The 9197-nt window shown below is 61.5% G+C and overlaps 2 protein-coding genes and 1 pseudogene across 3 annotated transcripts in view; all 3 read right to left on the bottom strand.

Moving 5' to 3' along the window:
• Positions 1 to 4096, bottom strand: part of SNX15 (sorting nexin 15) — a 7483-nt gene extending 3387 nt beyond the window's left edge. The window contains 7 exon segments of the mRNA XM_025214901.1: positions 29 to 226; positions 366 to 518; positions 1698 to 1881; positions 2012 to 2127; positions 2437 to 2557; positions 3347 to 3382; positions 3879 to 4096. Of these exon segments, the coding sequence (XP_025070686.1) occupies positions 29 to 226; positions 366 to 518; positions 1698 to 1881; positions 2012 to 2127; positions 2437 to 2557; positions 3347 to 3382; positions 3879 to 3977 (907 nt within the window). The 5' untranslated portion in view covers positions 3978 to 4096.
• Positions 4097 to 4790: 694 nt separating this feature from the next.
• On the bottom strand, positions 4791 to 8532 carry ARL2 (ADP ribosylation factor like GTPase 2). Of its 2 annotated transcripts, none has more exons than XM_025214953.1 (5): positions 8436 to 8532; positions 7255 to 7365; positions 6438 to 6604; positions 5581 to 5661; positions 4791 to 5246 (listed from the first exon to the last, which is right to left on the bottom strand). In XM_025214953.1, the coding sequence occupies exons 1-5, from the start codon at positions 8498 to 8500 to the stop codon at positions 4915 to 4917; spliced, it is 756 nt and encodes a 251-aa protein (XP_025070738.1). In that variant the 5' UTR covers positions 8501 to 8532; the 3' UTR covers positions 4791 to 4914. The 2 variants fall into 2 exon arrangements, with proteins under 2 accessions (XP_025070738.1, XP_025070739.1); XM_025214954.1 differs by having other exon boundaries at positions 4970 to 5246; positions 6442 to 6604.
• Positions 8533 to 8588: 56 nt separating this feature from the next.
• Positions 8589 to 9197, bottom strand: part of LOC112551816 — a 3199-nt pseudogene continuing 2590 nt past the window's right edge.

Raw genomic sequence — 9197 nt, 5'->3', positions numbered from 1 at the left:
ATTCTGTGCCTCAGTTTCCCCCCAGTACCTGGCAGCCCCTGCAGCAGGACCTGGACGGCACCGCGGTAGCAGCTCAGGGCTCCAGCCACGTCTCCAGCCGCCTCCCGGGCCAAGGCCCCGTGGACCTGAGCCGTGGCCTGGGCCACATACCCCCCCCCAGGCACCCCCGGCCCCGGGTCCAGCTCCCACAGGGCCTCGGCTGCTGCCTCGGCCTCTTCCTCTGCACCTGGGGGGGGGCAACGCGGGGTTAAACCTGGCAGGGACCCCCCCGCAAGCCCCCAACCAGCACCCCTGGATCCGGCCCAGATGGGGGCCCTCTCTGCTTCCCCAGCACCCCCTGCTGGTGCTCCAGGATCGGGACCTACCGGCAGCCAAGACAGGGTCGAAGAGGGCCAGGTCGTGGGGGGGCAAGGCCCCGGGGGGGGGCGACCCCCCGTCCTCGTCTTCAAGGGCCCCCCCAGCGAAGAGGGCGTCCAAGTCGGCGTCTCCCTGCTGCTCCCGGATGCCGAGGTCCCCCCCTGTGGGGGGGAGGGGGTGCTGGGAGGGGGGCAGGGCACCCCGCTCCCTGCCCCCAGCTCTGCTCCAGGGAGCACCAGGCCTCAGTTTCCCCACTTGTATGGGGGCAGGGCTGGAGGGGGTGGGATGGATTATGGTAATGCTCCTAATAATGAGCATTCAAAAATGGGGGGGCTGCAAGAGGGTTATCATAATGCTGTTAATAACAAGCATGAAAAATGGGGGTGGGGGTCCTCTACAATGTGACTGTAATGCTGCTAATAATGGGCATGCAAAAATACAGTATTTTCAAACCCTATTTTTGTTAATTCTAGGCAGGCGACAACGGGGCAGGAGCTGCAGGAAAGCTACCACCATGCTGCTAATAAAAGGCATGTGAAAATGACACCCAGCTCTTAACTGAGGGGGTCTCTATGGGGGAGCTGTAATGCTCCTAATAGTGAGCACACAGAAATGTGGCCCAGATCTCAGCTGTTGCAGGGTGGGAGGATGAGGGAGGATTAAAGATAAGGTAATGCTGCTAAGGTGGGTCAACACTGGGCAGGGGCCGCAGGAGATACCGTAATGCTGCTAAAAACGAGCATGAAAAAATAGGGCCCAGATCTCAACTGAGGGGGGGGGGGGGAAGGTGGCATCTGGGTAGGTCTACCGTAATGCTCCTAATAACAGATATGAACAAATAGAGCCCAGATCTCAGCCAGGCAGATTGCGGGGTGGGAACTGAAGGTACCGCAATGCTGCTAAGAGTGGGCCAGCTAATACGGGGCTGTAGGGGGTGCCATGATGCTAATAACGGGCATCTATAAAGAGGCCCTGAATTCAGCGGTGTCAGGAGGAGCTGTAGGGAGTTACCGTAATACCACTAATAACGCACCTAATAATATGGAGCACAGGCCCACATCAGGGGTGAGACGATTAAATGACGCCACTAAAAACTGGCGTGCTATAAAGGCACTGTGGGGGCAGGACTCAGCTGCTCTGCGCCAGGCTGTAACAGCTCGGCTTTGTTCTCTGCCCACACGCACCCTCCCAGCTCCATGTCACAGGGCCCCACGCCACAGCACCACGTGCTGAGCTGGAGGGAGCCAGGGGAGTCCTGTATAGAGAGCCAGGCTGGAAACCTGCTCACAGCCCCCCTGGAGCTGGAGGGAACCCAGGTGTCCCAGGTCCCAGCCCCCTACCTGTGTCCTCTCCCTCTAGCCTGTAGCTCTCGGCTCCCAACGTCTCCTCCGCTCCGGGGCTCTGTGGTTCCAGCTGCTCTGTGGCTGCCTGGGTCTCATCCAGACCCCCCGGAGGCATTGGGATGAGCGGGGGTGGCAGCGAGGGCAGGCTGCAGGCATCCAGGGGTCTCCTCACTTCCCCGCCCTGGAGGGGGGATGAGCAGGGTGAAGGGGAGGGAACCCAGGCTCCAAGCCCAACCTGCTTTCACCCCCGCCCCAGCCCCACTCCCCTCCCCTCCCCAAGCTGGAGAGAACCGCGGTGTCCGGGCCCCTACCCGGAAGAACTCCTTGAGCTGGGGGCTGTTGGTGAGCGCAGGGATGGGGACAGTGAAGCGCAGCATTGTCTCAGCCGCCTGGCGCCGCTCCTCAATCACCTCGGGCTCAAACCGGCCTGAGGGAGGTTGGAGGGGGGCATCAGCTGGGGGGGAGGGCTCCTGGCCACTGCCCCCACCCAGTCTGACCTGGGCTCTGGGTAGGCATGGGGCAGAGGCCTGTCCCCTGTGCAAGAGGTCCCAATCCAGGCCGGATCCTGGGGCAGGGGGCACGGGCAGCCCCACTCCCCGCCCAGAGCCAGAGAGAACCCAGGTGTCCCGCTCGGGCGAGACCAGCAGTGCCCCCTGCTCCCCGGACACGTGGGTCTCTCCCCATCCCAGACATCTGGGTCCCTTCCCGTCCCACCCCGGACACCCGGGGCCCTTACCAAAGACCTGGGCCTTGGGGAAGGCGGGGAAGTCCTCGAGGCGCCGGAAGAGGTGGCGGTGGGTGTAGGCGAGGTCCCCATGCAGCTTGCGCAGGTCGCTGTAGCGCTTCCACACGACCACCTGCGCCCGGGCGGTGTCAGGGCCACAGCACCCCACAGCCCCGACCCCGCAGCCATAGCCGGGACCTGGCACCCCCCAGGCTGTGGGCTGTCTGAGCACACTCGCGCCCCTCCCCGTGCCAAAGCACACACGTGCAATAGGCACAGGCACACTTTCACATGCGTGTGCACACAAATGTACACCCCCCCCCTCCTCCCCACGGGCACACGAGCAGATATGCACACACACGTACGGACACAGTCATGCCCTTGTGCACACGTCCATGCACACGCATATGACTGCACGCACATGCGTTCACGCACACACATGGGGATGCTCTTGCATGCACCTGTGTACACACACATCTATGTGTGCACACATCTTCACGTGTATAACAGACACACAGACGTGTCCACCCGTGTATGCACGCACGCAGAACGGACATGGATGCGTGTACGTATGGGCACACGTATGCTTATGCAAAGACACAGGCGGATCCATTCCCCAGCACCCGCTTCACCAAGCACCCTCTCCACTACAGGCTGCTACCTGGGCACACACACATCTATGTGTGCACACATCTTCACGTGTATAACAGACACACAGACGTGTCCACCCGTGTATGCACGCACGCAGAACGGACATGGATGCGTGTACGTATGGGCACACGTATGCTTATGCAAAGACACAGGCGGATCCATTCCCCAGCACCCGCTTCACCAAGCACCCTCTCCACTACAGGCTGCTACCTGGGCCCCCTCCCCTGCGCCCCCTGGCCCCCTCCCATGTCCCCGTCCCCCCTCGCGTCACCTCCTTGATGTCCTCGGGGTTCGTCTTGGACACAAACTGGGGGCAGAGGAAGAGACGGGGGCTTAGCAGGGGGCGCATGACACGGACCCCCAGACAGAGACACCCATGGAAATGGGGGCAGAGTGTAGTTCAGGGGGCCAGGGGCGGGGCCAGGGGCGGGGCCATGGCTACAGAGGTGGGGGCAGGGCTATGGTAGGGGCGTGGTTTGGTGCGGCAGGGGGCGTGGCCACGTGGGACACTCCCTGCCCCTGGGGGGGACGGACTCCCGAGGGGTGGCAGGGCTGCCTTCTTAAAGGGGCCACGTGCCCCGGCTCAACCTCCTCCTCCCCACACCCCCCCCCGCAGCCTCCTTAAAGGGACATTTGTGCAATAGCCCCCCAACCCGCTTCTTAAAGGGTCCTTTGTACACTTGCCCCCCGCCCCCCAGCCCCCTTCTTAAAGGGACCGCTGTGCAACTGCCCCCAACCCAACTCCCCGCTACGCTCCATTTAAAGAGGCCGCACGCCGCCTCCCCGGGGCTTTTGCCCCTCACCTTGGCCGTCACTTTATACTCGGTGTAGCCCTTGGGGTTGGTCCTCGGCTCCGTCACGGTATAATCCCGCTGGTACTCGTCCTTCGCCTGCCGAGCCATCGCCGCCTTTCCTTTTAGGGGGCTGCGGCCCCTTTAAATCCCGACCCTCTCCCCAGCTCCCCCCCTCCCCTGCCGCGGGCAGCCGCGAGGGAGCGGGGCCGCCACTGCGCATGCGCCCGACTGGGAGGGGAGCGGCGACGGCCTTGCGGCCACTGCGCACGCGTGGACGGACCCGCCCCGTCCTAGGGGCCGTCTGCCAAGTGCGAAGCCTAAAGCGAGCCGCAGAGCCTAGGGCTCCTCTCTCAAGTGCTTCCCCGATGGAGGAAAGGGAAAGGGGGCAGGTGAGAGGTAGTAGGGGCAGGGTCTGCAGGGCAGGGGCAAGGAGCCCGGTAATCTAGGGAGACCCCAGGCCCCCTGGTGCCCTACCCCTCCCCAAAAGCCTGAGAGGTGGGTTGCAGCCCCCTCTGGGGTGGAACAGACAGAGCCATGCCCCTCCAGCAGTGAAATGCAGCCTGTTCTGGGGTGGGATGTGAACAGGAGTATTGTATGTGAACCAGGTCCCATGTGTAGCTGCTTCTGGGGCAAGGCATGAACGCCACTCTGGGTTCTTCACCCGAGACTGGGGTTGGGATGCAGCCACCTGTGGGGTGGAGCAGACAGGGACCCCTCAACCAGCAACAAAACACAGCTGGTTCTGGGGTGGCGCACAGACATGGCTAGAACACACAAACCCTGTGCTAGGATGTGGCTGCTTTTGGGGCAGGAGCCTCCTAAGACAGAGGTTGGGATGCCGCTGCTTCTGGGGTGGGACTGTGGCTTCACAGCTCACTGCAATGAGGCGCATAGGACAGGAAGGAGAGGCAGAGCTGGGCCTGGAGGGGGCAGGCCAGTGATTTTATTAGTATGACACAGGCAAGACTTAACACAACGGTTGAGGGGGGGGCCAGTACCTCTCCCTCTTTCCGAGCCCCCTCATTCAAGGAATCCAGGGCCCCCCTCACCCCAGCCTCCCTTCTCGAGGCCCTATCCCAAGCCCCCGCCCCCAGAGGCGATGCAGGGTCCTATCCAGGCGAACCCAGGGGTCTGATGGAGGGTGCAATCCGAGTCCAAAGGAGAAGCAGTGACGTGGGTGACAGGGAAGGGAGACAGGCCTGCCCTCCACACCCCCAAGGAGGGACCCCGTCAGGGCCAGGCTCAGTCCGCGGTGAAGATGCGACTGGAGATGTCGTCCAGGAGCCAGTCGATGCCCACGAGAAGGTTCTGCCCTGTGACCGCGCTGCAGGCCTGGATGCACCAGTGGTGGCTCTTGATACTGTCCAGTTCCAGAGCCTGGTAGATGGGGGAAGAAGGAGAAGGCTGAGAGCCCAGGCATCCCGGCCCCCAGTGCCCCCTGCTCCAAGCCCCTGGGCCTCAGAGCTGGGGAGAACCCAAGCATTTGGGCTCCCACACCCCCTGCTCTAACCCCTCAGCTCCCACTCCTGTCCTAGAGCACGAGAGAACACAGGAGTCCGGGGCTCCCAGTCCCTGCTAGTCTAATCCCCACCAGGCCCCACTCCCCTTCCATAACTAGAGACAACCCAGGCATTCAGGCTCCCAGCCTTCACTCTCCTCCCAGACCCAAGGAGAACCCAGGTGTCCGGGTCCCAGCCCCTGTGATTCTTACCTCGCGGATGGCGTTGGAGTTCAGCGCCCCCGGCAGGTCCTGTTTGTTGGCAAAGATGAGCAGGGTGGCCCCTGACAAGCGCTGGGGGGGGTGGGATTAGAAGAGGGTCAGCAACCTGAGCTAGATGTGTCCTCCTCCACCCCAGCTCCCTACCCCCTCTTGCAAACAGGGTGCTGATTTCCAGCCAATAGTCACCCCAGAATCCTCACTTTCTTGGACATTTGGTATGATCCAAGCCCCTCCCAACCCCTACTTGGTAGAACCCCCTCCACCCACACTTGGTACAATCCTGTAGACACTTGGGTCAACCCAGGACACCTAGCAAGGCACTCCCCCTCCATGATAGTTGGTACAGACCACCAGTCCCCACTGAACACTGCCCCCAGCCAAAGCTTGGTACAGCCCTGAAGCCCCCTGAAGATATATGGTGCAGCCCACAGACCCTGCAAAGCATCCCCCCCCAAACCAAAGCTTGGTACAGCCCACCCTGTAACATTGCTTATAATCTCCCCATACCCAGCTGCATGTCTTCCCCCACCCCACTTAGTGTATCCCGCCCCATGACACCTACAGCCCCTGAGGACACTTGGTACATCCTTCTACCCCCCAATACTTGGTTCAGTCCATCCCTATCTGGTATAGCCCTCCCATGTCCAACAGTATGGTGCCCCCTACACCACTTGGTACAATCCTGCAGCCCCTGACACAGCCCCCAGCCCCCACCAATACTTGGAACAGTCCATCCCCATAACATTGGCTATAGGCTTGCCATGGCCACCTACCTCCAGCCGCCTGCCCCAACTCAAGAGCACCCCCTTCCCCTCCTCTCCGCCCCTACCCCAGCCTTGGGTACACACCTACCTCTTCCACCAGGAGGTTCTGGAGCTCCTGCTTGCAGAGGGCCAGGCGGTGCCGGTCCGCACTGTCCACCACCCAGATAAGCCCATCTGTGCTCTCAAAGTAGTTGCGCCAATAGGAGCGCAGAGAGCTCTGTCCCCCCACATCCCAGATGTTCAGCTTGAACCTGGGTGGGGGGAGGAAGAGGAGACACAGGCAGCGTTAGGAGGAGATCCCGGCATGCTATCGTTCCCCCCTCCCACTCCAGCCCCCTTGGTACAACCCTACAGCCTCCTGAAAAGGCTTGTTACAGCCCATAACCCCCTCCCTAATACTTGGCACAGTCCATCCCCATAACAGCTGCTGTAGTTGCCCCATTGCCAACTGCATCCCCCCCCTGCACTTGGTACAACCTTGCAGTACCATGAGAGTATTTGGTGCAACCCATCCCCCCATACTTGGTACAGTCCAACCCTATAACAGCAGCTATACTCCCCCCATGCCCAGCTATATGTCCCCATAACCCAGGCCACTTGGTACAACCCTGCAGCCCCTTGAAGATGCTTGGTAGAGCCCACTAAGGGGAGGGGGGGTCAGGCTATGCCTGTACCTCGGAGGGAGAAGGGTAGCGGGCTGTACCAAGAGGGTGCCAGGCTCTACCAGTACAAGTGAGGGAGGGGCCCTGGATTGTACCAAGAGGGCTTAAGGAGAAAAAGCTGGGCTGTACCAAGGAGGTGTGGGGGGGGTGAGGAAAGGGTGTCAGACTGTACCAACCCAAGCAAGGGGTTGGCACCTGGCTGTACCAACCAGGAAAAGGGAGGGGGGTTACAATCTCACCCTCTGTGCTCCAGGGTCTTGATGTTGAAGCCTAGGGTGGGTGAGATGGTGTCAATGTCCTCCCCATTGAACTTCTTCAGGATGGTGGTTTTCCCAGCATTATCCAAACCACTGGGGGGTGCAGGGGGTCAAGGAAGCAACCACTCAGCACATGGAGATGGGGGGAGGGGCAGGGGTCACAGCAGGTTTGGCCTGGTGCAGGCCCTCCACCCTGCCTCTGGCAGACGGCACTAGGTACAGGCCCTCTGCCTGTATGAACACTGGGTACATCCACCCCCCAGCTACAACTGGACCCTCCGCACACCCCCTTCTCTCCTAGGCAGCTGGTACAGTCCACCCCATGCGCACAGGAGCCTCCAAAACATGCGGGTATGGGGTGAGCTACACAAGATGCCCTCCTCCAGACACGTGGTACAACCCACCCCATCACAGTGTCCACCTCCAACACTTGGTACAGCCCACCCAATAGTCCTAGCACCTGCCTCCTTTCCCAGACACTTGGTACAGCCCACTCAGTCCACCCCTAGAGAATTGGTACAGCTAATCCCACAAGCAGAGCATTTCCCCCCCTTCTGAGCCATTTGGTACACCCTTTCCAGCCCACCTTTCCCCCCCTAGATTTTTGCTCACCTGCCCCAGCCCATGCCCTCCCCCCCCACACACACTTGGTACAGACCACCCCATGCCACCTGTGCACCTCACTTCCTCCAAGCCATTTGGTACAGACCACTTCCTCCCCCCCAAAAAAAATACCCTACTCCTTCTGATCTCGTACATCCCACCCTGTGCTTCTCTCCTCCCTCTGACACTTGGTACAACCCATCCCTTCCCCCTGACACTTGGTACACCCCCTATCCCCCACACTTAGCAGAGCACCCTCCTCCTTCAGACACTTGGTACAGCCCACCCCTCATGGTACACATGGTACAACCCACCCCTCTTCCCCCAAAACACTCGGTACAGCCCAACCCCTCCTCCTCCAGAGACTTGGCACAGTCCACCCCTTTACTCAAACACTTGGTTCTGCCCACCCCTCCTCCAGACACTTGGTACAGCCCCTTCCTCCTCGCCCCCCAACCAAACACTTGGTACAGTCCACCCCATACCCCCAGCCGCCGCCGCCGCCGCTCCCCCCCGGAGCACTTGGCCCAGCCCAGCCCGGCCCGGCCCCCGAAAGATACAGCATCAGAATCCGCAGCTCCCGCTCCTTCTGCCGCATCTTCTTGAGAATGGTCAGCAGCCCCATCGCCACTGGCCCTGCACCTCCTCTGCCTCGCCCGGCCCCTATTGGCCCGCCAAGCCGCCCGTCAGGGAACTGCACCTTCCCATTGGCTGCGCTCGCCGGCTACCACACCCCGTCCTCCCGGAAATCATAGAAGCGAGGATACCCGGCCGCCTAGAGGGGCCGAAGGCGCAGCGGGGGAGCCTGCGCCGCAGCGCCACCTAGCGCGAGGTGGGTGCGAAGCATAGCGACACCTGCCGGCTAGAAGGCCGCTCGCTGGGGCGTGCATAGCGCCACCTAAGGGGAGGAATTACGGGGGCGGGTGGTCCTCAAGCGGGATTTACAGGCCCTATAATGATGCAACACCATTGGTTGCATGCATCAATGACATCACCAGGAGCTGGTGTGAGATAAGAGCACGGATGACTGTACTGTCACTCCACGGACACCTTCACTCCCAGCCGTAGGGGACCTGGCCCCCATCCGCCACCCCCACAGGGACCCCCAGGCAGGGCAAGGTCAGGACCCGTCTGCCCCATCTCCTGCACTGGGGGGGTCCCAAGCTGTCCGATTCAGGGTCTCTCCTACATGCTGACATTTGGGGGGGTGGGTGCTTTTGAGCTGAGATCTGGGAGATCCCCCAGGTCCAGGGGGCTAAGAGGTGTACCCACATCTCCCCACCCTCCTCCACCCCCTGTGGTCATGTCCCACAGGCCTGACT

Source organism: Alligator sinensis, unplaced genomic scaffold (genome assembly GCF_000455745.1).
Source record: "Alligator sinensis unplaced genomic scaffold, ASM45574v1 scaffold1302_1, whole genome shotgun sequence".
Classification (NCBI taxonomy): Eukaryota; Metazoa; Chordata; order Crocodylia; family Alligatoridae; genus Alligator; species Alligator sinensis.
Note: the sequence above shows the minus strand (reverse complement) of the source record. Positions and strands in the feature narration are given on the sequence as shown.

Bases quoted from the DNA above. Each gene is read 5' to 3' on its own strand.
- ARL2 (XM_025214953.1), bottom strand. From the start codon at position 8,500: ATGGGGCTGCTGACCATTCTCAAGAAGATGCGGCAGAAGGAGCGGGAG. The intron at 7,366-8,435 runs GTATCTTTCGGG...TGCACCCCCCAG, and splicing joins GAGCTGCGGATTCTGATGCT to TGGTTTGGATAATGCTGGGA. The intron at 5,662-6,437 runs GTGTGTACCCAA...CACCCCCCCCAG, and splicing joins CCTCCTGGTGGAAGAGGTAG to CGCTTGTCAGGGGCCACCCT.